The 27,741-nt window shown below is 44.6% G+C and overlaps 1 protein-coding gene and 1 pseudogene across 1 annotated transcript; both read left to right on the forward strand.

Annotated features, from left to right (window-relative positions):
• The window catches only part of LOC146425537 (uncharacterized), a 156,813-nt pseudogene that overhangs the window by 41,974 nt on the left and 87,098 nt on the right, over window positions 1-27,741 (forward strand).
• On the forward strand, window positions 11,952-19,388 carry LOC146425539 (uncharacterized). The gene is made up of 2 exons (XM_085041629.1): window positions 11,952-12,625; window positions 17,644-19,388. The coding sequence occupies exons 1-2, from the start codon at window positions 12,614-12,616 to the stop codon at window positions 19,069-19,071; spliced, it is 1,440 nt and encodes a 479-aa protein (XP_084897755.1). The 5' UTR covers window positions 11,952-12,613; the 3' UTR covers window positions 19,072-19,388.

Genomic DNA, 27,741 nt, shown 5'->3' on the forward strand with positions numbered 1-27,741 from the left:
TAAAATTTTTTCCTCTGCAGCAGTTAATTTGCCTTTTCTCTAAGGCAATTTGGCTGGCTGCTTGAAGGGTCGAGCAAACTTTTGTTCAAAAAACCAAAGCAGCAACTCAGAGTAACCCAGGCAGGAGATTTTAACTTTGAAATAGTTAATTACAAGATTTGGTATATCTTTTCTACAGACATTTTTGCTTACAGTGTCTCTTTGGCATTACTTTTGCTCCTGCTTTCTTTTATCTTTTCTTACATACATTTGCAGTATCTTTTTAACCAGTTTCTTCAGGGCTTATTCAGCCCTTCTCCAGCCCCCACCCGCACTACTCCCTGGGGTGCTCATTGTCCCACAAAGTCATTCTGGTGACCTAGACAGAACTCTTAACAGACAATTCACATTTCTAAACATTCCCTCTGCTGTATCCAAACGCAGCCCTTCCCCCTCCGAGGCTGTCAGCAGGCAAGGCCAGCAGCACCACAGGTGATCGGTGTGTCCCACAGCCGCCTTGCCCCAGGGGCTGGCAGGGTCAGGGACTGCCTGGTGCTGAGCTCACAGCTGTCCCACAGCTCCAGCTCGGCTCCGCACCTCCCCTCAGGCCTCAGCCTGCGCATCCAGCCCCCCACCTCCGAGCTCGCCACTGCCACGCCGAAAGGGGAGGACACAGGGAACTGCAGCTCGCCCTGGGTTAGCTGTCAAAATTTTAGGCAAGATGGGGGAGGGTCTCGAAACACCTCTCTTCCTTCTTTTTCTTTTCCCCTTACTCTTATTTAATTGCAAGCTCCATCTACTACAACATTCTATACAACCATATTTCAGCAGCTACACACAGGAGCTCTAAAGAGGTACTTAGTAGATTCAATTAGTTATTTTTATCTTGCGGGCGTCCCCGCATAAATTTATATGCCGGCAAAAATACCAATTAACACAGGTAAAATTTTGCACACACAGTACATGCACACACATTAAAAAATTTTAGAAGCACCCGAGCAAATAGACAACATCACTTCCTCTCACAATTAATACACGCGCACTGAGTTTAAGTTTCATAACGGTTTCCACACACAAAACACAGAATTTTAATCGCAAAATCAAATAGAGCAATACTAGAAAGGTGTTGGGGTCCGAGCGTTCTCAACTCAGCAGCCAAAATCCCTCCATTCAACAATATAATTTGCTCCCTTCCAGACACTCTAAACCAACGGTTTATATGTGACCCACACTCGTTCACTCTTTGCCAGTGTCTTCGCTTTTCTCTGGCCGTTTCTGTCACCAGAGAACGGAAACGTAGATAAAGCTCCATTCTCGCTTAATGTCGGAGACACGTCTCATTCGTTCACACTCACACATTAACAAAATAATGACACAGTAATACAGTAACAGAATAACAACAGACAGAACAAAAATCACAGTATGTTGTAATACAGTGGAGTCCAACCCCTTAAAGGCACCTTTAACTATAGCGGGGTCCAACCCCGGGGTCCAACCTTTTAAAAGTACCTTTTCTTGACAGCGGGGTCCAACCCCGGGGGTCCAACCCCTTGCCCGGGACTAATTTCGGGAGACCCAGTCTCAACCCACCCTCGGGGACTATCACCCCGGACCTGCAGGCATTTATTTTAAAAGTAGCAAATACCTTAATTTGGTGCAGATGGTCCTTAGTCTACTCCCGCCGTGAGCCAAAGGACAGCTGAGCTCCCCCTGAAAATTCAGGGTCGCGACTGGGAGGTCTGCTTACCCCTGGATCCGGCAGCCGAGCAGAGTCAGGGTCCCATCTGGGTCGCCAGTTTGATTCGCCCCAATCGAGCTCAGAGACACTTCAGAGACCAAGTCAGAGAAGTGGGTATTTGCTTTATTCGGTGCACCGGATGTGTGGGGAATTATTTCCACTAAACACACACACCTCAGTACCCCAAAGACACAGAGTTATAGGTAAAATCATGAATATTAATTACATTCTTCAGGATAGGAGTGGTTATACAAATCATTTCTCGGAAGTCATTAATATCATTAGCATGTGCACAACGCATGCTCCGTATGTCTTGGTGGTCTTTGGAGACCCCAAAGCCTCCTCCAAGGTGACAGTCCTTCATGGGATGATTCAGCGGTTTCTGTGCTGGTTTCAAATGCATGCTTAGCCGATAAGCTATCAGGCTAGAGCTGTTACCTATAATTTGAATGTGAATTAAGAGTTCAGCCTTCAGCCCTGGAGGCCACAGACAGGCTCCTGTGCTGGTGGAAGGGGGGGGGGGCAAAAAGCTCAGAGTCTCACTCCCTCCCCTGGAAAGTTTTTCCTAAGTTTTTATTGGTTTAAAGTTCGCTTCCCCGCCCCTATCACCACCCTTGCTGCTTGCCCTCACTAGAATGTTCTGTTGCCGGGCTTCCCCCATGAGTTGTTTGTAATCCCCTCCCTAGTTATATTTCATTTGCTCTCCCGCTTGTCCCTCATGTTGTCCCGGAGCCCCGTTGGCTCCGCCCCTGTTGTCCCTCCCCGGGAAACCCCGTACCTCCCCCTAAAAACCCCCTCCCTTTGTTCTCTCAGTGTGGTGTGGCCACGACCCCAGCCCCGCCGTGCTCTGCACCCGGTAGCTGCGTGGACCGCCCCACCCGAGAGCCCCCAGTGTGCCTCCCCCGCATCGCTTCTCCTTTAATAAACTGTGCACTGGTGACTCTCAGCTTGTCGTGCTCTCTTTATCACGGGAAGCGACCAGCGACTCCACGGCTTTCCTGCCCGGCAGGCACCCGCCTCCGCCGCATGGTCCCTGCCGCTCCAAGGAGCGAGCCTGGGAACACTGAGGCTGACCATAGCCGCCTCTGGGACAGAGCTGAACAGCCGGGAGGGCTGAGAGCTTGGGCCCAGGTGAGGCCTCCAAGGTCTCCCGAAGCCCCGGAAGCCATTGGGACTAAGGCGGCCGGACCCCTCCGGACCCTACAACTTCAGCAACATATCTAAATAACTAGTGATATTTCCTTAAGTAAATTTATAACAATTGTAGTAATAAGAATTACTTATAGCAAAGCAAATTAATCTGATAACAGACAATGTCTGTTCTCACAAACGAAACAGGGGAACTGTTGGAAAACACAGTTTTCCAGCAAAACTTGTGTTAACTAAATAAACCTGAACAAAGCCTCAGCATAGGCAGGCCTCAGTAAAAATCCTAGTAAAGTGTCATGAGAAGCTAAAACCTGAGAACACAGCTGTGTGTTTCTAGGCTGTGAGAAAAAATGTTATAAGATAGGGAGTCAGAAGTGTTATGAGAAAAGAATAAGGGAGTCATCAGGAAAAAACCCCGATTGTGTGAGAACAGACTGCGGATACGTGTGTAACCATAATTAGTAACATCAGTAACAGTATATAAGTTTCTCGTTTAGTGAAATAAAAGGGAGCTTGCTTTTATGACTTATGTTAAGTCGTGTGTGAGTTCTCTCTTGCCGCTCATTAACAATGGAATGTTCTTTCTTCTAGTCAGGCTCACCTCAGCTTTCACCAGGGTCAAGTCTTGTGATCCTCTTGTCACGCCAGAAATAGAAACAGGTTCTGTCCCTACATGTCGCGATGGGATTATCGTGCATTGTGCACCAGTGTCAACTAAAGCCTCGTATTCTTGTGGCTCTGATGTGCCAGGCCACCGAATCCACACTGTCTAAAAAATACGGTTTTCCCTGGCCTCTACCTGGATAGAGGCAGGGCCCCTCTAACCATGGTGGGCATTCGTATTAGAGGTTCCTTCAAGGGGATCAGACATGTTGACTGGAGCTACTTCCCTTCTGGTGGAGTTCCCTTTCTGATTCTTGCCCTCTTTCAATTCACGCACTCGCTGTGCCAGGACAGTAGTGGGTTATCCATCTCACCTGTTCATGTTTTCTCCACTGTCACACAGGAAATACCACAACTCACGTCGAGGGATATATCCAGTTTTCATAGCTGAGGAGCGTCTGCGTGGGGTAACAGAACTTCTGATCTGTACTGCCGAGATTTGGAGAAGGCTGTCTTTAATCTCTTTACTGGGTTTCTCATGATTCTTCTCTATCTTATTTTCTAGTTTCTGCAGATTTGTTTCCACAGCTGAGATTCTTGCATTCATTGGGCTATGCATGACATCTGCATACGCTTGGAGTTTCCTTGTCATATTACGCATGGTCTCATGCTCGTTATTTCGATTTATATTTGCTAAAGCAGAAGCATACTCTGATGGCCCAAGCTTTAGGAGTTTCCGCCACATCACAGGTGTACATTCTATCCTATCTGGGTCCATAATCGGATCTGGGTTTCCTATGTCTTCTAAGAAGACAATTTCTACCACCGCCATTTCTCTCAAGCATTGAATCCTTTGTTCTATGGTTCTCCACTGGGTTTGTTGCGAATAGAGATCGTCGGGATGTAGGTATCTTCCCCTCGCAGCTCCGATAGCTTGTCTCCAGAGGCTGCAGCAGTCAGGCCTATCTCGTATAGTTTGGTTGATATCTGGGTCACGTGACACAGTCCCTAAATGCCTTGCCTCAGTAGGATCTAGAAGTGTAACATCGCCTGCGGCATCCCAAAGACGGACTAACTAACTAATTACAGATTTATCATCTCGTTGGACATAATCTTTTTTTAGGCTGTGAAGGTCTCTCATGGATTCAACAATGACCTCTGACTCAGTTGCTGACCTTGAGGATCCTTCCCCACTGTCATCTGGGCGATCAGTCTTGACTTGGGCTTTCCTGCTTCTCGTAACAGGAGCAACTGCCACTGGCTTAGGCTCTCTTACTTCCTGTTCTATAATATCCGACAGTGTACAATAAGCATATGCCAGGGCCCAACATATTGCACTGCAGTTGTCTCTGCACTTCTCTTTCAGATACTTCCCCACCTCAGCTGGTCTCAGGATTTGTCCAGGGGGAAATTCCCAGTCTATTGGGTCAGAGAATTTCTTTAAAGTTTTACCTATGTCTTCCCATACTCCACACCATTCAAATTTCCTCACATCTGGATTAGGTGCCTGCTCCTGCTCAGCCCCTCTGGACTTCTCAGCCCTCATTCTGGTAAAGCTGAACATCATATACATGGAACCTACCAGGTAAAGCACCTGTACTACCAAGTTAAGGGTCTCTTTAACATCCAGGGGAAACTGAATACTCTCAAAAGATGATATACCAGATTGCCCTAGGTTGCAATATTGATGTAGTTAAGTATTCTATTACCACCAGCTGTGGGCCATTAGCTGCTATCACCCACTCCGGATGACAGGCAATGGGCCATCCGTTAGCTATTATCACTTGCTAATGACCCACCCCGCATGACAGGCAATGGGCCATCAGGGACCCACCGTGTGACTCATGGACTTATCTCATCCCATTGTGAGATGCTCTGCCGAGGAGGGAGGAGCCAAGTGTTCCCACCTGGATATAACCTGGCCTTGGAACTGCCTGTCTACTGGGTTCCCAGAGGACCAGAGCTACTACTGGATCTTCAGCTGGAGACTGGACCTTCACAGGATCACCGCTTCAACTGGACTACTTCAGTTGGACTGCTACTACCACCCTAACAGGGTGTTAGGTTGTATCTGACTTTGTCAGTGCTTTTCCTTGTATTATTTCACTTATTTTTAATTTCAATCTTGACTTGTGATCTCCCACTGGTTTGTTTTCAAACCGACACACAGATTTAAAGGGAAAGAGATGGGTGAGGAGCCAGGAAGCTTCACCCTCTACTTCTCTAGCAGGTTGGGTAATATTACTAACAAAACCCCAAAACAGGTTACTAAAACTAGAGGAGGAAAGTAACAGCGCATGTACATCTTTAACTGTTTCCCATACCTTCTTACAGATCATCAGTATCATGCACATTACTATGACAAGCCGGAGTCGTGTCCCTGATTGGTGAAAATTATACATTAGGGACAAGATTGCCCCTACCTGTTGGTAGGGAAACAGGCCTATGTGCCAAACAGACAGTATTACATCAAACAACCTCCCATCAAACAACATAGTGACTACTGATAGCTGTAATTCAATACAAAGCGTTTAAAACCAGAATGTAATTATTAGGGTTTTTTTCTTCACTTTCTCTAACCCCACAAAAGGTGTAAAACAAGTAGTCAAGCCCCAATAAGTTGGGCGCCAAATATTGTCCTGAATTAATAAAAAAATTCTTTAGGTGGGGAGCACTCTGAACAAACGCCTCCTCCGAGAGCCAAGGGCTCTGACACCCTCTCCCCCACCCACAACAGAATTTCTTAGATGGAAGTGAAGAAAAAACTATTTATTTATACCAAAACCATGCAGAGTGCCCTGCAAGGCACAGGGAAAGGGAAAAACAGGGGAAAAGGAGTTAATAAACCTGATTAAACAGCTGGTGAACTTTATTGTCCTTTTCCTCAGACGTAGTTTCTCTTCTCCAGGGGGGCCCCCCCCGGGGCTGGGCGGAGTTGCTCCAGTAGTTCCCTGGAGCTCTGCCATCCTCCAGGGCTCCTTGGCTTTTCCGGGCAACAAAGCAAATCGGGGAAAAAAGGGTCCAAACGAAAAAATCGTGGAAAAAAACCCCACAGGAACAGAGCTAGCAACTTCGACAGCCATCGCAGCCGCAGTCTCCGGAGAGAGTCCTCCTTCTCCTCTTCCTCCTCGCTCCCCCGCAGCGAGGCTTGGGGAAAAAGTTTTCAAAACAACCTGTGCTTCTCTCTGCTGCTGAGTGCAGTTAAAGCCACAGGACCACATTTCTGAGCATACAAGCTAACGATGGGGAATACAGGATTATCATAACATCACTCCAAGACATCCCTGTTCAGCCAAGCTGACCTTCTGCCTTGCCTGCTTGACTTCTGATATTTGGAAATTGCTGCTCCTCTGCTCTTAGGAGGTGGTGCTTAAAAAGTGACCAGCACTCATGGACCCTAGCACCTTCCAAAACATTTCCCCGTGGGACCTTACTAGTTCCCTGAGCAGCCTGAAGTCTGCTCTCCTCATGTCCAGAGTTGGGGTTTTGCTGGCACTTTTCCTCCTGTCAACAGAGTATTTAAACTTGATTGCTTTGTGGCCGCTGTGGCTGAGACGGCCACCAGTTTCTACTTCGCTCACGAGACCCTCTATGTTAACAAGCAACAAATCACGGAGGGCACCTTTTCTAGTTGGTTCCCTTAGTACCTGTGCCATGAAGAGTTCATCCAGGTGTTTTAGGAATCTTCTGAACCAATTAACTCATTGCCACTTAATAACAGAGAAGGATAGTCAGAAACAAAACTAAAAACCCACCCCCCACACCCCCCTTCTTCCCAAGCTTACCTTCACTTCTGACTCTTCTACCTCCTCCTTCTATGTGTGGCACGGTGGGATGGGAGTTGTGTTCAATTAATAAAACACTTCATATCTGATGCTCCTTCCTCTTCACACTGTTCCCCTGCTTCAGCATGTGGTCCCTCTCTTAGAATACGGTCCTTCTAGAACTGTTCCTGCATGGGCCCTTTCTATGGGGTACAGTCTTACAGGAACAGAATGCTCCAGTGTGGACTGCAGTTTCTGACAAAGCCTGCTCCTGTGTGGGCTCCTTTCCATGGGCCACAGATCCTTCCAGGAGTCTGCTTCAACTTGGAGTTTTCTATGAAATGCAGTGTAGGCATGAGCTCCAATGCGGTGGTTGGTGGGCTGTAGGGGGACAACCTGCATCACCATGTGCTGTGGATTAGAAAAACCTTTCAAAATGAGGGCTTTGTTACCCTTGTAAAATCCTTGCTCACTCCTGTTACTTTGGCTAACCAGAAAAGCATTCTGAGAATGACTCAGCTAAACTAGAGGTGAAAAACAAGTTACATAACCCTAGAAAACAAGTGATAGAACCAGTGAGTGCTCACACCATGGTGTATGGTGGTTGGTTATAACCAGCGCGTGTTCACATCATGGTTTATGGTGGTTGGTTAAAATGTTTGTTGTGCTTCACAAGAATGTAAATTTTAAACAAACTAACTGTTTAAAAACCCCTGGGTTTTTGCATTAAAGCAATTCATCTTTACAACTGCTAAGGGGAGTCTGTGTAATTCATCCATTACAAATGGTGCCTGATCTTAGGGATCTCAGACGGCAGTGAAAATGAGGACTGCGACCAGTAATGGAGCCCCGCTGGACCAGGGAGTGGATCGATCCCTAACTTAAATTAAAGGGCTCAAAACGTGTGTGCACATCACCTTAAGGTGAGCAGTGGGGAACATAATGGGAGGAAAAATGTCCCTTGAACAGAAACAGAGCCTAGAAAATTTAAGGCGGCTCTTGCATCAGCAGAATAGAGGCATTTCAAATGCTAGGCTGATTGCCTTACTGCACTGGGTGTCCACGCATGTGGAAGATTTCCCTCCTACTGGGACCTTTCAATCTGATGCCCGGCAAGCAGTAGGACAGATTAGAGGACCCTCAGACCCCAACGACGACAGGGGACCTGTTTGGCAAACCAGGATCTGGCTGAGGGCAAATTGCTGGCTCAGCCTATAAGATTAGGTCGGACTGTGAGTATCAGGGACTGGGAGGTGTCCCAGAGGCATCAATGCAGTTTAAAAGTTTTGCAACAGACTCTCCACATTGGAGCAAATTTTTTTATTGGTTAGAGAACCCTTTAACTATTTTCTCAATAAGAGAAGTCTTGATGTCAAGATCCCTCCTCCAGAAGGCTGCTCGGTGGGTCGGGGCATTCCCCCCCTGTCCTCCCACCATGGGTGCCACAGCTTAGGATCCCTTGGAACAAACAGCAGTGCAGCGCTGGAACAAAACACCTCTGGGGAGCGGCGAGAGCCCAGGGCTCCTCCCGAGCGTCACCCATCGAGCGGGCCCGGGGCCATGGGGTTGGTACTCACTCTCCGTGTCAGTGCACCGAGTGCGGCTTGCAGCACCCCGCGCCTCCCCTGGCTCGGGCAGAGTCATCCCGTCTGCGCTAAACTCCGGCAGAGCCACTCCCGGAGCCCTGCTCTGCCTCTCTCCCCGGCTGCCTGGCCCAAGACGTTTTTTACCAGGAAGGCAAGAAAAGCTGTCCAGAAGAAGCGGCGCTGGGAACAGCAGCACCACTTTCCCCTCCCAGTCCCCCGCTTTCCCCCACGGGATCTCCCCCCCGCTTGGTTTTCACTGTACTTCACCCAGCCAGGGAAAGCGGCAGCGCGGGGGGCAGGTGGGCGCTGGTGGACAGCAAACTCGGAAACCTGTGCTGCGCGGGGGGCACCCAGGGGCCCCTCCAGGCCTGGATAGCTCGATTCGTGAACGTATTTTCAGAGTACTGTTTAATTAGTGCAACTGAGTTGTATTTTGAATTTGTTTCCACTTTTACCACTGAGAAAGTATTGCAGCAAGATAAATGGACTAACAATGATGATAACAACTAGGTTAATGAGAAAGTTGGGCATGTGGCCAAATGAAATTCCATCTGTGTTTGAAGCAAACTTTGTATGAATTGTTGGGCTGCCTGTAATTTGTTGCTGAGTAGTTTTGAAAGTGTTTTATTGTTGGAAAACGCAGTTTTCCAGCAAAACTTATGCTAACTGAACACACCTGAGCAGGGCCTCAGCATACTCAGGCCTTAATTAAAATCTTAACAAGCTACAGTGGCTTGTTTACCTGAGAATGTTCTGTGAGAAGATTTCAAGAAGATGCAGCTGTGTAAGGAATGTACGGGAGTGAATTTGTGATTAACAAAGAATGCAGGAGAAAACCCTGATTATGTGAGAACAAACTGCAAATACGTGTGTAACTATAATTAGTAACATCTGTAACTGTATATAAGTCTCTCATTTGGTGAAATAAAATGGAGCTTGCTTATATCTCACATTGAGACTGCCATGAGTTCCCTCTCGTCGTTATGTCATTTTATATTAAGTATACCTCTGCTATTCATGGAGTCTTAGCCTAATGCAGATTGTTTAAGTCACTTTAACCTTTCCCAATGCATTATATCAACTCTACAGAATTGGTATATGAATCATGACAATCTGCCTTATTTGCAGCCTTTATTGTGGATAAACCTCAGCTCCCCTTCCCCCCTCTTCTCACTATCTCTGTTTCTCTTATGACATTCCACAGGCTTTCTATTTTTGCTGAATTCCTCTAGCACGGTATATTTCTCCTGAAGAGCCCATATTTTGTATACTTTGTCTCTTCTCTGAGGTTACATATTACAATAATTTTTAATCCAGATCTCTGAAGGGAAAACCCACTATATAACTTTTAATTGAATGACTATCTTTTACAGGAACCACATTTTTCTAAGACTGTTCCAGAATTAAAGATTTTTCATCTGCCTTCAGACTTCTAGCATCTGCTCTTGCAAATAAGGACTGCTTAAGTGCTGCAAAGTCAGTTCTTCAATTGGCAAGTTCAATAGATGTATGTCCTAGGTTGCAATATAGATGTAGTTAAGTATTCTATTACCACCAGCTGTGGGCCGTTAGCTGCTATCACCTGCTAATGACCCACTCCGGATGACAGGCAATGGGCCATCCGTTAGCTGTTACCAGCTGCTAACGACCCACCCCGCATGACAGGCAATGGGCCATCAGGGACCAACCGTGTGACTCATGGACTTATCTCATCCCATTGTGGGATGCTCTGCCCAGGAGGGAGGAACCAGGTGTTCCCACGTGGATATAACCTGGCCTTGGAACTGCCTGAGCTAGCCCTGTCTACTGGGTTCCCAGAGGACCAGAGCTACTACTGGATCTTCAGCTGGAGACTGGACCTTCACAGGATCACCGCTTCAACTGGACTACTTCAGTTGGACTGCTACTACCACCCTAACAGGGTGTTAGGTTGTATCTGACTTTGTCAGTGCTTTTCCTTGTATTATTTCACTTATTTTTAATTTCAATCTTGACTTGTGATCTCCCACTGGTTTGTTTTCAAACCAATACAATGTACCTGAAGTATTTAATTTGAACAAGTCATGTTATGTTCTGCTCAGTTTTATATATATATTATATTGGCTTTATTGTGATGTGCAATTTGAGGCTATAATGTCATCCATCTCTGATAAAACCAAGGCATCAATGTTAAAACCATAGGGTAAGATTTATGTTTTCCGTATGTAGCCCAGTAGTTCACAGAGCTGAGTTGGCACTTGTCCAATGAAATGTTTGGAGGATGGCTGGGACTCCAGCTGTGTGACCTTGAGATGCCTAAGCTACTTAAGATGGACCAAATAGAACAAAATAATTAATTGCAGGCAACACACATAATTCCTTATGTCAGTCCCTGGAATACACCTATTTTTTGTGATCCCATAACAAATCAGAAAAGTAGCATTTATTGCATGATTTTCAGGCTATCTCCTCAGAGCATCATTTATCGTTATCCTACTTGGCATCTTAATCTTACTCACCATGGGTTGCAGGTAGCCCATGACAAATTCAGTAGATCCCTCCTTGGAATATTTAGGATGAATATTGACTGGACAAGGTGTAAAGCCATAGCAATTAAATTGTGATGTCAAAACATTGAACGATTTACAAAATTTACTGGGAATAATTAATTGAATGAGGCCTGTGCTAGGTTTAGTGACTCATCGTTATCTGCAGAAGTTATTCAGGAATTAGATACAATTAGCTCACAATTTTCTACAGTAAAAACCAGACAGAATAATGCCAGCTTTACCAGTTCGCTTGAACAGCTTTAATCTGAGAATTTAAATGTGACTGTTTTGCCATGAAGACACATGTGACAGTATTTCAAACTAGTAAAGCTTTTCAGTGCTTCCAGTGTATTTGTTCTTCATTAACACCTATAGATTGAAATTGAGCTAGATATCAAAACGGTTTAAGTACAGTGATCACCCAGAAAAGTGACTTAATGTGATGCCATCTCATAAAACAGACTTGCCCAGTTATCTGCTCAGAAACTATGCTCTTAATATTCTTTGTTCTTATAGCACAGAGGAAACAGTGAAGTATACAATAGCATACTCCTTTAGAATCAGTTAAAACTGTGACTGCGGCTGCTTGTATACAGGCTGTTACACAATGGCTTCAAGATCACGGACATGAATTATTAGAAAGTTTGTGTGAGCAAGATCATTGTTAGGCTAAGTAGCACTCAGGCCATGTACAGGCCGCAGCAGTTTGCTTCCCTGGGAACGCTTCATGAGAAAATATCAAAGAGATGCAGCTGTGTGAAGAATGTATGGGAGGAAACTTATGATTAACAGAGAATGAGGGAGAAGATCTTGTAGATGTGGGAATGGAATGTGAAAGAAATGTAAGCTGTAACTGCTGCAATTAACGAGTAGATTAGTGATTAATAAATATAAGCACTGTAACAGTATATAAAGAGCACACGCGTTAAAATAAATGGAGCTTGCTTATATCTCACATTGAGACTGCCGTGAGTTCCCTCTCGTCGTTACGTCAAATGGTGACCCCGACCACGGACGCTGACAGCAGAGTGTAGCACCCTGCTTCAGAGAGCGGCGAGAACGGAGATGCACCGGAGCAGCGCCGGTGTGCCAAGATCTTCACCCCTGTGAGGGGGGGATCCGACGGCACAGGCCGAACAAGACCTGCCTACCGTGGAGGCTACACTTCAGTGAGCTGCACTGTGGTGACCGCGGAATAACCAGAGACGCCCCAGCGGAGCGCTCGGACGGCGGCGACCACGTTACTTTAAACCCAGCTGGACCACAATGGAGACGGAGGTAGCCCAAGATTTATTATTACGCTTTTTAGAAAAGCGCGGAGTAAGCAGAGATGCTTTAAAATATTTAGCCACTTTAGTTACTGCAGGGAAAGCTAAAGGGTTTTTTGCTGACCCTAATTTAGTGTTTGAGGAAGCTGAGTGGCGGAAAGTTGGAGATATCTTGTTTGATGGATTGCTAGAGGGTGATAAGGTGTGCAATAAATTAGGGAGACTGTGGAAAGAAGTGATTAATTGCTTACAGCGGTTTAAAGCCAAAAAGAAAATAGCTGCCGTAGCCACTGAGAAACTGGGAGCAGATGTCGGGGGGGAGCACTCTGACTCAGGAAAAGGGGTTGGAGAGAGTGAGTGTCCCACTCCGGGCATGCTTGGCATGGGCGCAGAGCCACCCAGCTTGCCCCTGCCGGGAAAGTTCAAAGTGCTAGGAGTTCAGGGGTCGTTAGCGAATCACGGTATTACGTCTGATTTAAACCCTGTTGGTACATCGGGCTCTGAAGAATGGCCCAGTGCACCTCCCCTGCCTGATGAAGTTTATGTTCCCCTCAGGCAGGCTCCTCAAAATGATAGCCGCTTAACTGGCAAGCGGAGATTTAATTGGAAAGGCATTGCAGAAAAAGCTGTTCAAGACAGTGATATACAAATTGCAGAAACAGTTACACAACTAAGTCGAGTTGAGCAAGCATTTCCTGTATTTTTTGAGCCACTGCAAGGGGGTGGGCAGCAAGCGACCCATGTTGCTACCGATTGGAAGCTGCTCACGCAGCTGCGTAGCACAACTACAGAATCGGGTCTGCATGGTGAGCCCACGAGAATGATGTTGAATTATATTTGGGGAAATTATATACTGTGCCCAGAAGATATCAGAACTAATATTAAAATGGTTATGACCCAATCACAACAGTTGCTGTGGCAAGCTCACTGGCGAGAGCTGTGCCAACAGTCGGCAAATCAGCCACGGGGGGAAAATGACCCCCTGCGAGGGGTCATCCCAGAACAGTTAATGGGCCAGGGGCGGTGGTCTACAATTGTCGAGCAATTGCAAACAGGTCCAGACATTTTGTTAGAATCTATGCGAACTGCACGAGATGCTATATTCAAAGTGCACACCGCCCCCCCCACACCATCCTACATGTCTATTAAACAAGGAAAGGATGAGTCTTTTGCTAGCTTTGTTGATAAAGTTTCAGCTGCAATGATAACTGCTGGGGTAGAACCGTGGATGTCAGGAGCATTATTGCATCAGTGTGTGGCAGAAAATTGTAACCAGCAAACAAAAAGCATTCTTGTCACACAGCCCATGGATGCTACCCTAGAAATGATGTTAGAACGCATGAGTCGTGTGCCAGTAGGTACCCAGGCATTTGTGGCAGAATTAGTGACGGCTATGGGAGATAAGCTAGGAGAGAAGCTAGCCCAAGCACAATCTCAAGTCTTTGCTGCTTTAAGGCCACTGCGACCCCTTAGTTTGCCTGCAGGAGGGACAAAATCAGGGAAAGGTATAAAGTGCTATCGTTGTGGGCTTGAGGGACACACAAGGAAGCAGTGTAAGGGTCCAGTCTGGTGTGACAACTGCAACAGTGACACCCACGCCACGCTAGCTTGTCGACAATCGGGAAACGGGAAGAAGAGCGCGTCCAGCTGCCGCGCCCTGACACAAATAACAGCTCCAGCCCTCTCTCCCGCCACTATCCCACCAGCTCATCCTTCATACACGGCTGCGCTTCCGCAGATGAGCTCGCCCGCCGTCAACCCCTTCGATCAGCAAACACCCTTCGACCTGCCACAAAAGGAAGCCTCGGCCTGGACCTGGCAACAGCAGTAGGCGTAACAATCATCGATTTGCGCCCTGTGAAAGTTCCCACCAGAATTCATGGCCCACTGCGCATTAACAACAAACCTGTGGGCGCGCTTCTAGTGGGCCGTTCGTCTGCTAGCATAAAAGGACTGTTCGTATTACCAGGAGTAATTGATGCTGATTTTACAGGTGAAATTCACATCATGGTGCAAACTATGTTTCCCCCCATCTACAGTCCTAAAAACACCAGACTAGCTCAGCTTGTTCCGCTCCCACAAATGGTCGCGCAGATGCAACAACACGAAGCACTCGTGCACCGAGGAGCCAGTGGATTTGGCTCTACGGGAGGACTTGCAATGCTAACAGTTCCATTGACAGAATGACCAGTTGTGGAAACTACTTGGACTCGGAGAGATATCTCTCAAACCTTGCCAGCGTTACTTGATACAGGTGCAGATATTACGATAATGGCCACAGCCTGCTGGCCAGTAGAATGGCCGCATCACCACACCTTGAGTGGAATCGAAGGTTTTGGAGGTTCAGTTTCTGTGCAGCGGAGCTCCAACCCAATTCAGGTAGCCATTGAAGGCAGAGTAGCTACGGTCCATGTAACCATCATGCCCTTACCTAAAGGAGTAAATGCCTTAATTGGCCGAGATGTGCTAGATCAACTGGGACTTGTGTTAACCAATCAGCATTTTCCCCAGCGGTCGCTGTCGGATGGACTTTCCCGATCCGACTCACATGGACTACAGACAAACCAATATGGATAGGGCAGTGGCCGCTAAAAAGGGAAAGTCTAGAACAAGCACAACTTTTAGTGCAAGAACAATTGCAACAAGGACATCTGCGACCTTCCATGAGCCCCTGGAACACACCCATCTTTGTCATCAAGAAAAAATCCGGCAAGTATAGACTGTTACATGACCTGCGAGCAGTTAATGCACAAATGCAGGCAATGGGGGCCCTCCAACCTGGAATGCCAAACCCTGCCATGCTTCCTGAGGGATGACACCTGTTGATCATTGACCTGAAAGACTGCTTTTTTACAATTCCGCTGCATCCAGTGGACACTGCACGATTTGCTTTTACCCTACCAACGATTAACAGAGAAGCCCCTTTCTTAAGATTTGAATGGACTGTTCTGCCACAGGGAATGAAAAATAGCCCCACCCTGTGCCAATTGTTTGTAGCCAATGCACTACAACCCATTTGTACGGCGTGGCCTGAAACATTGATCTATCACTATATGGATGACATTTTATTTGCCCAGGCCTCAGCCTTTACTAGCGAACAAGAAAATATGCTTCAACAACAGTTAAGCAGACACGGGCTAACCATTGCCCCTGAAAATATCCAGCATTATCCTGTTTGGAAATACTTGGGATGGCAAATAACAAAAGGGCATGTCAGACCACAAAAATTACAGCTTAACACACAAGTGAAGACGTTACATGACGTGCAACGCCTCCTAGGGGACATTCAATGGTTACGTCCAGTTATTGGCATCTCAAACGACGACATCGACGCTCTGCGACCATTGCTACAAGGCACCGACCCAGCACGGACAGTGCATCCCACCCCGGTGCAACAGCAGATTATTCAGAAGATCGGCACACAAATCGCACAGCGCTGGGTCGACCGTTGCGACCCAGACATTCCAGTGGACCTTACAATTTTAAGCGGTGAAAAACAACTCCTTGGTGCACTTACACAATGCAAAAATAAAAAGGGGGAGAATAAGGTGAAAATATTAGAATGGCTGTTTACTAGCATCCAGCCCAAAACTACAATTCAACAAAAAGTTGAAAACATAGCAGAATTGATCCAGAAGGGTCGCACCAGGATTTTACAGTTAACAAGCCAAGAGCCAGAAACTATTTACCTACCGATGAAACGACGAGATCTTGAGTGGTATCTTCAGCATTCACAAGCACTGCAAATCAGCCTGCTGTCTCAAGCAGTGGAAATTAATGTGGAGCCACTGCAGTCTACCACCCTGCATTGGGTGAGTAACCAAGATTGGATTACAATACCAAAAAGGAGTGAGCGCCCATTGCAAAATGCAGTAACAGTCTTTACAGATGCAGGAAGGAAATCTCGACGTGCAGCGGCAACTTGGATGCAAGACGGCAAATGGCATCATCACATATTAGCCGCAAAAGAAGAAGACTCACTGCAAACCCTGGAACTGGCAGCAGTCATCTGGGCCTTTGTGAACTGGCACTCTACGGAGTTAAATGTAGTTTCTGACTCCATGTATGTCACCAGCATAGTGCAACGTATCGAGGATGCCCGACTCAAAGACTGCCAAAATAAACGACTGTTTGAACTCTTGAGACAGCTGCAAGTTGCAATTTATCAGCGAGAATGCGTCTATACTGTCATTCATATACGAAGCCACAAATGGTCAAAAGGCCTTGGAGAAGGCAATGAGAGAGCAGATCGTTTGGTTTCCGTAGTGGTACCGCTGAGCGAATTTGTTAAGGCCAGAGAAGCTCACAACACTTTTCATCAAAATGCCAAGGGACTCTTCCACCAGTTTAAGATCACTATGGAAGAAGCAAGAGGCGTTGTCAGAGCTTGTCCTAGTTGTAGCCATCATGGGCCAGGCCTAGGAATCGGAGTGAATCCACGAGGTTTAGGCCCTTGTGAACTTTGGCAAATGGATATCACCCATGTCCCTCAGTTTGGCCGACTAAAGTATGTGCATGTTACAATCGACACATACAGCAGATTTCTGTGGGCTATGGCTCAGTCAGGAGAAAAGGCCTCCCACGTCATACGGCATTTGACAAGCTGTTTTGCAGTTATGGGAGTGCCTCAGCAGATCAAAACTGACAATGGGCCTGCCTATATCGGTGAAAAAATGCGACAATTCTGTCAACAGTGGGGGGTCAAGCATGTAACAGGCATTCCCCATTCACCAACAGGACAAGCCATTGTCGAGCGAGCAAATCAAACTTTGAAACGATACTTGGACAAGTTCAATGATATTCGTGATGTTTGTGAAAAGCTAGCTAAAACATTGTTTGTGTTAAACTATTTGTGTATTTTTTCAGACCAGGATTCTCCTCCTGCGCAGGTGCATGGCCAAACTCTGGCTTCAGAGCATAAAGTACCCATGATAGTTATGTATCGCGACCCATGCTCAGGCCTGTGGCGAGGCCCGGCAGAGGTGAAATATATAGGGCGCGGTTACATGTGTGTGCTTACATCCACAGGTACACAGTGGGTCCCTGCGAAGTGGACCAAGGCTGTTCCTCGTGCTGCTAGTGATCAAGGTTCTGATACCGAGCTCAGCCACGACCCTCATAACGAAGGTTGAAGAAAGACAGAACCTGTGGGTGACTTGGGCCAATGCAACACATAACCCAGAATTTTGCCTCAGCTTGCAATCAGCTACTGCACCATTTAAAACATGTTTAGTCGGTGTACCTTTGTTCAGTTTTGAGGCGTTTAGCAATTATAGCACATATTCTAAGTGTTCTACAGCAAAAAGCACCTCTTGGTGTGCTGCAAACCTAATCAACCAGTTAAATAGTACTTTGCCATGGGACCCACAGGAGTTGCACCTCCTGGGCTCCATGAAAATTGGTAACACCTCCAGCAATTGGACCCAAACATGCATTTGGTTTGGAAATAGACAACAAAACCCAAACCCAAGTCATTCTAACGAAGGCTGGACAAATGTCAGCCCGATAAATATAGCAGAATACTCATACACTGTTAAAGGCAGCTATTGTGGAAGTAACAACACTGCTAATCAAAGCTTGGGTGCTTTGGGAGCTGAAATGAAAGAACCACCAATTACAATTTGGAACAACAGAACACCCAAAGCGTTACCTCCATCTGTGTTCTTAATATGTGGAGACAGAGCATGGCAAGGAGTCCCTCATAACATCTTTGGAGGGCCATGCTATTTAGGAGAACTAACTCTTTTAGCACCCAGCCAACGCATGTGGCTTAGCGTAGTCGCTGAGCCAAAGCGCCAGCAGCGTTCTCTGTCTCACCAACTAAACTCACGGTGCAAAGATGATGTTGAATTATGGTCAGTAACAGCTAAGGTGTTCACCTCCCTATTCACCCCTGGAATAGCTGCTGCAAGGGCCCTCAGGCAAATTGAGAAACTCGCATGTTGGACAGTTAAACAAGCAAATGTTACTACTAATATTATTTCCCAATTGCTGCTTGACCAAAAGAGTTTGCGACATGCCGTGCTTCAAAATCGAGCTGCTATTGATTTTTTATTGTTAGCTCAAGGCCATGGTTGTAAAGACTTTGAAGGGATGTGCTGCTTTAATTTGTCAGATCACAGCAATTCCATCCATAAGCAACTAGAGTGGTTGAAAAAACACACCTCCACAATTACAGTTGATGTCAATCCTTTAGACAAATGGTTATCATCCCTGTTTGGAGGTCTGTCACCATGGCTGATACCCTTGCTTAAAGAAGGTCTACGTTGGCTAGTAATTCTTATATTGATAGTTATTGTAGTGAAAATTACTTATAAGTGTGTTGTTAAGCAAATTAATCAAACAACTGACGGGATCTTGCTCGCCCAAAAGAGAAAAGGGGGAATTGTTACACAATGGCTTCAAGATCACAGACATGAATTATTAGAAAGTTTGTGTGAGCAAGATCATTGTTAGGCTAAGTAGCACTCAGGCCACGTACAGGCCGCAGCAGTTCGCTTCCCTGGGAACGCTTCGTGAGAAAATATCAAAGAGATGCAGCTGTGTGAAGAATGTATGGGAGGAAACTTATGATTAACAGAGAATGAGGGAGAAGACCTTGTAGATGTGGGAATGGAATGTGAAAGAAATGTAAGCTGTAACTGCTGCAATTAACGAGTAGATTAGTGATTAATAAATATAAGCACTGTAACAGTATATAAAGAGCACACGCGTTAAAATAAATGGAGCTTGCTTATATCTCACATTGAGACTGCCATGAGTTCCCTCTCGTCGTTACGTCAACAGGCGTCAGTTCTATACACCCACTACACTAACTCAGTTACATGTGCAAAAATCATGGCAGTGTTGCATGATTATGTCCCTGACATTTTGTCCCTAAGCATTTATATCTCAAATCTATTGTAATGATAATCACAAGAAGCTGTCTTACCATCTTTGAACTGAGCAGGTTTTAAACGCAATTTGTGAAGACATATAATGTTATAATTTTTCTGAGTAAGGCTGCACTTTGGAAAAATCCTGATAAACTTATGCTTATATTAGAAGAGTACTGACCATGAACAGGCATTTTCAATAACATTTATAGATTACATAGGTTATTCTCAAAACTGATTTATGTACAATCATGATGTATTTGCCATACCTTTATAAACTTTAAAGTAAATCCTGCAGAAACTCAGCCCTCTAGAGCTCCATGTTGCTGCTACTTCATTTACAACTCAGTTGTTTGCTTGCATATTGTTCATAGATGTTTAACTGTTGTATGCAAATTTTCAGTAGCTTTCTTGTAACTGTGCAGTCAAAATGATTTAAATTCTGTATCTGAAACTTTTAGAGAGGACACTCTCACCTTTGAGTCTAGTTTTGTCAAATTTAGGTATTGTTAATTTTTAGACCTTTTAACTTCAGGTTGAGCAAAATTTAAGTAATGGTATGTTTAAAGTCTGTTGATTTTAAGTTCTATCCAAGTTAAATTCTATTAAATTTAAGTGATGTTAAGTTTAAGGTCTTTTAAGCTCTGTTAAGTTTAAGTTCAATTAAGGTTAAGTCTGTTGTATTCAAGTGTTGTTCAGTTTAAGGTTTATTGATTTATGTTCTAAGTTCTATTAAGATTAATTTCTGTTCAGTTTCTGTGATGTTAACTTTAAGTTCTGTTAGGTTTACTTTCTGTTACGTTTAAGTGACATTAAGTTTGAGTGAAGTTTAAGTTCTGTTGAAAAATGCTCATTTAAATTAAAAAATACAGTTCTTTTGTTATAGAGATAAGATGGAATCAACTGAAACAATTATGATGGAGAATTAGTAAGCAACTGTTTAAGAACATAAGATGATAAGTTGCTTACAAATATGCGAAGATGCAGTTTGTTGGATCGTTAATGTCATCACAAATTCTATCAGTGTAAATGTTCTACATTGGTTAATTAAGATAACGATTCATAACAATCTTTGCAATTTTATCTTCCATGGGTAGCAGAGAAGAATAAGTAACAGTTTCAAATTATTAATTTTATTAATTGTAGGATGCTTAGTGCTTTCTTTCTTGCTTTCCTTTTGCTTCATTGTCGTATATGCATAGATGTGCGGAAAAATATAGTCTCGGTTTTTTAGAACAGTTACTGTTACTGTATTCACAATTCTGGATATGCTGTTAATGTAATGACATGAATTCACTGAGCTTTTGTAAAGGACATTATCCAGAAGATATTCTTTGATGTTATGCAAATGCATTCTGATTCGCCCCAAGCGAGCCCAGAGACACTTCAGAGACAAAGTCAGAGAAGTGAGTTTTTGCTTTATTCGGAGCACTGGGTGTGGGGAATTCACTCCTCCAAACACACACCCCAGCACTTCCAACAACATGATATGGGAAAAATTTGTGAATATTCATCACATTCCCCAGGATAGGAGTAGTTATACAAATCATTTCTTGGAAGTCATTAATATCATTAGCATGTGTGCCACACATGCACTGTGTGTCCTGGTGGTCTTTGGAGACCCCCAAAGACCCCTCCAGGATGACAGTCATCGCAATGCACTTTTCACCTTTCTCTCTGGAGCATACATAGTCCTTCATGGGATGATTCAGTGGTTTCTGTGCTGGCTTCAAACAGATTCTTGTCCCTTTTATCTTGATAAGATAAAGGGAATCCTGCTTTTCTAGGTATTAGAATTCAAATATTCTGTCTCTCAATAGTTAACTTGAGTTACCTATTGATTACCCTGTTCTCAATTCCTTTAGTTATTTGTAGTTTTTTCATGGTACCATTGATTACTTTGTTAAAATTAAATGACAGTACCGGCTGCATTAGAAACTTTCACATGGTCTTATGTAGTTATCTGCAAGAAATGTATAATTTTAAGAAACTTACCCAATCGATATTAATGGAGGCTTGTTTGTAGGATGTGTTAGGGAAACCCTCCCAGTCGAGGCCTAGGCTCTGGCCAAGCCCGGGCTGGTCGGGAAGTATGCCACCAGTCCCAGGTGTTTCTGCACTAAAAATGTGATTGAGTCACTTCGACTTGCTGATTTGGGCTCATTAAAGCTGGGCCCCCTTTGGGATAAACTTGGAAACTTTGCCCAGGAAAGGTTCTCCACATTCTGCCTATGAAATGGGCTCTCCAGCAATTGCAGACTCTGGGTGATGGTAAAGTGTTTAGGCAATTGATGATGTATCTTCCTAAATCACTATCCTTTCTCTCGTGTACCAATGTTTGCATGTATTACCTTCCTTATTTCTGTTCATTACTAAAGCTGAGCACATGGTGAGCTTACTGTTTTATTCCACATATTGTTTTATTTTGTGTTGCCTTCATGTTCATAGTCACAGAAGTACATGTTACAAAAAACAAAAAAGGGGCAGTATGGCTCCTCAAAAACAATTAGATAATGCAATATTTACACGAAATTTCTTGAATGCAGATCATCAATTTTGATCCCCAGAAGAGCAATACTGCTCTGAAGGTGTGTGTGCACAGAACCAATTTCCAAAAAGTTTTATGTAAGGATCCACAATCGGGTGTGCAATGGCAAGGCCCAGATGATTTACTAACCTGGGGGAGAGGGTATGCAGGTGTTCTATTGTCAGAACGCCAAAGTGGTTACCTGCTTGTCTGGTAAAACCATACTATGAGTCACAAAGACCAGTCCAACAACTTGATACCCCAGCTAAAGAGACTCTCAATAGCGACAATGAGGCACCACATGACACCAGCAATCAGCATGTGGGTGAACCCAGAGATAACATGGAGGATGTTGAAGAAACTACAACAAACAACTGACATCCTGATGCACAGTGTAGGAGCGGCACCAGCCCCAGAGAACACCTTCCTGGCCTACTTAGCTAGCAACAGTACTGTAAGAATTCTGTGATTCATCTGGACAAACATTGATCTCCTCTGAGGGGACGAGGCCCAGTGAGAGGAAGAAATGACCTAATCACCATCCAGCCCTCGTAGCCAAGGCAGGAGCAGGGGTAGGGCTGCCAGGAACATGGCTGTGCCTGGAAGCTTACAGAGGCAACCTGCCAACAGAGACCTTGTGTCCCACTGCAGCTGCCATCATACCATTGTGTTCCTGCTGACCTTCTTCAGCTATTCCCTGCACCATGTTTCCAGAAAGACATTTAGTAATGTCAAAGTCAGCATTTCCAGCTAGTGGACTTCTCTCCTGCCTTAACAGCATGACCCCCGAGCTCTGGCTATATGAGCTCTGGAACAGTAGCCACTTACTTCCAAGTAGAGAAGAAGCAGCTCTATTCCTGGGGACGTTGGACACCAGCGTTTTGGTTTCCCATGCTGTGGGTCTCTTTGTCAGTGGCATGATTGTGTTTTGATGGCTTTTTATTAATTTTGATATGTATTCCATGTATCTTATCCTGAGTTCAGCATATGCTCAGTAATAGTCCTGATAAGATAATGGCTTTACAGGTACAGACTGCTTTGGCATTAGGATAGATGAACCCTTCACACAAAAAACAAAGAAGGGGGAGATGTTGCAGATAAGAAAACCTTACAAAATGAGGGCCTTGTTACCGTTGTAAAATCCTTGCTCACTCCTGTTACTTTGGCTAACCAGAAAAGCATTCTGAGAATGACTCAGCTAAACTAGAGGTGAAAAACAAGTTGCATAACCCTAGAAAACAAGTGATAGGACCAGTGAGTGCTCACACCGTGGTGTATGGTGGTTGGTTATAACCAGCGCATGTTCACATCATGGTTTATGGTGGTTGGTTAAAACATGTATGTCGCTGTTGAGCCGCTAGCAGAGAAAAGGCCCGAGTTCTCAGTGTGGCAAGAAAGAGAGTTTGTTATTTTGATTTCAATATATATAGACTTTTCAGAGGTCGCCCAGATTGGTCAGCCAGAAACCTCCCCCTAGGCCTGATTGGCCAGGCCTGAACTGTCCAAATCTCGAGACACTGTTTGAAAAACATCCAAACTTTATCTTTGTTTATAAAACACAGCGGAATGTTCTCACGAGAAAGACCTGTGCTAGCCACACGTTCGTTGTGCTTCACAAGAATGTAAATTTTAAAGAAACTGACTGTCTGAAACCCCCGGGTTTTTGAAATAAAGTGATTCCTCTTTACAACTGCTAAGGGGAGTTTGTGTCATTCATCCGTTACAACCATGGTCTTTTCCATAGGCTGCTGCCGGGGAATCTCTGCTCTAGTTCCTCCCTCCCTCCCTCCCTCCCTCCCTCCCCCCCCTCCCTCCTTCCCTTCCCTTCCCTTCCCTTCCCTTCCCTTCCTTCCCTTCCCTTCCCTTCCCTTCCCCTCCCTCCCTCCCTCCCCCCAACCAAAATCTTGCCACATAACCCTAGCACTCTTTCCCATGGCCAAAGGGAGCTCTCACCAGCACCTGCCCTCTCTCTGTGAGAACTGACTCATAACAGTTTTTTCTTCCATGGCCTTTCAGCTAGCCCTTCTGGTTCACATGGTCTTTGGGGGGGGAATCCCTTGCGGGCTTTTCCTTATTGTCTCCATGGGTGTACTGTTCTGAAGTTGGTGTTTTGTCCTGATAGTCCTTTTAAAAAAATCTTGCCCTCATCTTGAAGTGCAGTACAAAGTCTAGAAGCTGTCTCAATAACACTGTGTGGTCATGCTGTTGGGCTGGGGCTGGATGTAGGAGGCTTCTCAGTCTGATTTGCATGATTGGTCTCATTGCATGGTGTGGGGATTGGAAAGGGTCCCTCCTAGGAGTTCATAGCCCTCGGACATTTTCTGAGTTGTTTGTGCCCCACCTCCCATCCCCACCTATTGGCATTCTTCCCAATTCCAAACACATTACAGTTTGTTCAGCAGACTTTTAAAAGGAGTCTGTGTGTGTCTCTAAACTTGCCTTTAATGTTTACTTATGTTTAATTGCTTTCTATCCACATTTAAACTTTAATTTTTAATAATCGTTATCAATATATATACACCTCTATATAGAGTACCTATGTACCTGTGTGTTTATAGACAGATAAAAAATTTGTTCTACATGTATGTATAAATAATATATGTAAGCTGTAAATATATAAGATGTATAGATACACGGGAATGTATGTGTTTTTATATGTGAACACTTTGGGGGTCCAAAAGAAATGGGCAGTCAGTCAGAGGATGCTCTGAGATCACATGGGAATACCAGTGTCAAAAATGGCAACCAGCCAATCACAGGGCGATACAAAACTACTTGGATTCATAGCATTGTCCAAAACAGTGGCCTTAGCATATGTGGTAGGAGTGGAGCTTCCAGGTCTGATGCCTATGTAGACATAGACAAACAATGAGGTGCAAACACCGAGGTCAGTGAAGAAGGAGGGGGAGGAGGTGCTCCAGGCAGAAGAGATTCCCCTGCAAGTGTCAGAGCAGAGATTCCCCTGCAGCTCTTGGTGAAGACCATGGTGAGGCAGACTGTCCCCCTGCAGCTCATGCAGGACCACAATGGAGTTACTCAATAGTCAATTAGGAGAAATCTCTAGATCGGTGTCATGGAACAAGTGGGAGCTTCAGGCAAGCTTTGCCTTAACCTCAGATTTTTGGCAACAGCTTAAATTTAAGAAATCACTCTGACCTGCAAGTTCTAAGGATGGCAGATAAGGTCTATTTATAAAATGAGTTATTTATTGAATTGACAGCAGATAACAGACAAAAGGTCCTAATTACTCCAGTGAGGAATTTTATACCTTACCCTGAGGAGGTGGGAAGAGATATACAAACTGATTCCCTAATCATATGAAAATTCAAGTTACATTCAGGAAGAAATCTTTTCCATCCACTGTGAAAACCAGAGTGAACACAAGCATTCTAAAGCAATACATGCAGAAAACTACAAAACATATTCAAAAATTAATCAGAACAATTAAAAACGATCAAATTATCTAGTACCTTAACAATACTGATCAAGATTTTTAACACTAAATAAACAAACTTAAGTAGAATAGTGGTCCATCCTTCTGAGACCCTTTAGAAAACATGGTTATTGTCAGATTTAGACATTTTCTTATATCCTACTTTGCAACTTTGGAATAGAATCTATGTACCATCCATTAATGTCAGAACTATGATAATTATGCCAATCAATTTTCTCATGGTCTGTCATGGTCCACTCATAAGCAGACGCGTGATGGTTCGTACCAGCTACGATCTCAGAGTGCAAAAAGAAAAGAAAACACAAAATGCAACAAGTCAAGGGAGTTAAATTTCAATCCAAGGGGGAACTTTATTAATTTGGCCCGTAAAGTGGCCTGCGATAGAGAGAGAAAGAGAGAAAATTGGGAAAAGATGGGGAGGAAAGGGAAGGAAAGGGGACTATAGCTACCACCATGGGTCCACAGACGTCCGGCATCCCTGGGGTCCTGTTCAGTCGGCGTTCCTTGGCCTCTGCAAAGATCAATGAGATCTTTTGGTGGGGAAGATCTTCGGAGTTTAGCCACTCCAGAGCTGTCTTTTATGCTTAGTCCATACACCTGGTCCCTCCTTGCCACCCACCTTTGCTCCCCCTTAATTCTTGTGGAGATTTGCCAAACTCCACTTGGCAGGGTCAAGGGAGGAGTGTCTGAGGCATGGTCGGCAGGTTTTTCACAATGAGTGTCAGGGCAACGGGTGCAAAGCCTTTGTCACGTACCCGCTTTGGCAGGCATGAGGCCTTTGTTCTGTATCAACTCAGGAAAGTGCAAAGCCTTCGTTCCGTACTACCTTAGGCGGGTACAAAGCATTCGCTCCGTACCAGCTTTGGGTAGGTACAAAGCATTCGTTCCGTACTACCTTAGGCAGGCACAAAGCATTCGCTCCATACCAGCTTCAGGTAAGTACAAAGCATTCTCTGTGTAAGTCCTGCACCTGTAGTTTCTGATGACAAATGTTGAGACAGAACTCGATTCTTGGATCGACCCTTACATGGTCACATTTAAATTTGGAATCCATTATGTTCTTCAATAAAATATATCTTCCCCTTGATTTTTTTGTATCTCATGAAAGATTCCGGTGTTCTTTCTAATTTCTTGCAAATCAGTCTGTATTCTCAGTCTGATCTACATATACACAGCAACTGGTGTTGATAACTGTGCACATTACACCTTTGGAAGCCAAAAGCAAATCCAAAGCCATTTGATTTTGTTTAATTACCTTTGAAAAGCTGGTAACTTCTTGTTGCAAGGCACCGATTGCATCGTTTGTCTGATTTTCTGTTTGTTTGACAACTCCGGATATGTTCACTATAGTCTACTATCAGGATTTGTTGATCTATGAAGGTTTGGGCTGTCTTTCCTTCCAGAAGGAGCATCACTCCAGCTGGAGGAAGACCATTGGAAAATATGTTTGGTGTTGGAATTCCCGTCATCCAAATACTTTCATCTGAATGCATGGGAAACTGAGGAAAATTCAGCAGTTACCATGGTTTGTTATCAGTGTCACAGCTTGCATTAGCTTTAGGTGTGAATTTCTCTTTCAAGGGCCAGGTAGCTTTTGTTCTATGTGTGTTATATTAGAGTGTCCCTTAGGAAAAAAGGCATTGCTCTCCTTTCTTTTACAATTGTTAGTTGCAAGGTTTTGTTGGGATGGCTGACTAATCCAAGTGTGAGCAGCCATGCTGCAGTATGGAAAACACTGACCTGTAAACATAAAAAGGTAAACCATACAGTGATTTTCATTTTAGAGATTCTGATGCAGCTTTAGCTACAGCAGATTCATTAGTTACTGTGCTGCCCAGTATGGTCCCTCTGTGTCTGGAACTGGCTTTATTTGCTCATAGTGATACCTAAAATGCTGGTAAAAATAAGATGCAGACACTGCAGTATAGGGAAAAGGGTATTACCTTGGTTTAATGTGATCCCAGGTGCACCATCATCAAAGGTGGTACCACAACGAAAAAAAGGCCCCGGGTACAACGCGTATACAATTTTATGGACCTCACCAATTAGCATACCTATCTAAAATTCCCCAATAAGAAACCTAACAAATTAAGTAATTGCCCCCTTATTCTAATTATCTCCCCCCAAAAAGGCTACAACTTAGTTTACAAAAACATGTTCCAGAGATGAGGCTCCATTCAAGGTTGGTGCCTCATGTTCTTGAGATTGTGGGGATGTTTCGTCTTCCCCAAAGAATTCTGAACTAGGCTAGAGTACAAGGGTTATAAACA

Source organism: Lichenostomus cassidix, chromosome W, assembly GCF_008360975.1.
Source record: "Lichenostomus cassidix isolate B80296 chromosome W, HeHo_3.0, whole genome shotgun sequence".
Taxonomy (NCBI): domain Eukaryota; kingdom Metazoa; phylum Chordata; class Aves; order Passeriformes; family Meliphagidae; genus Lichenostomus; species Lichenostomus cassidix.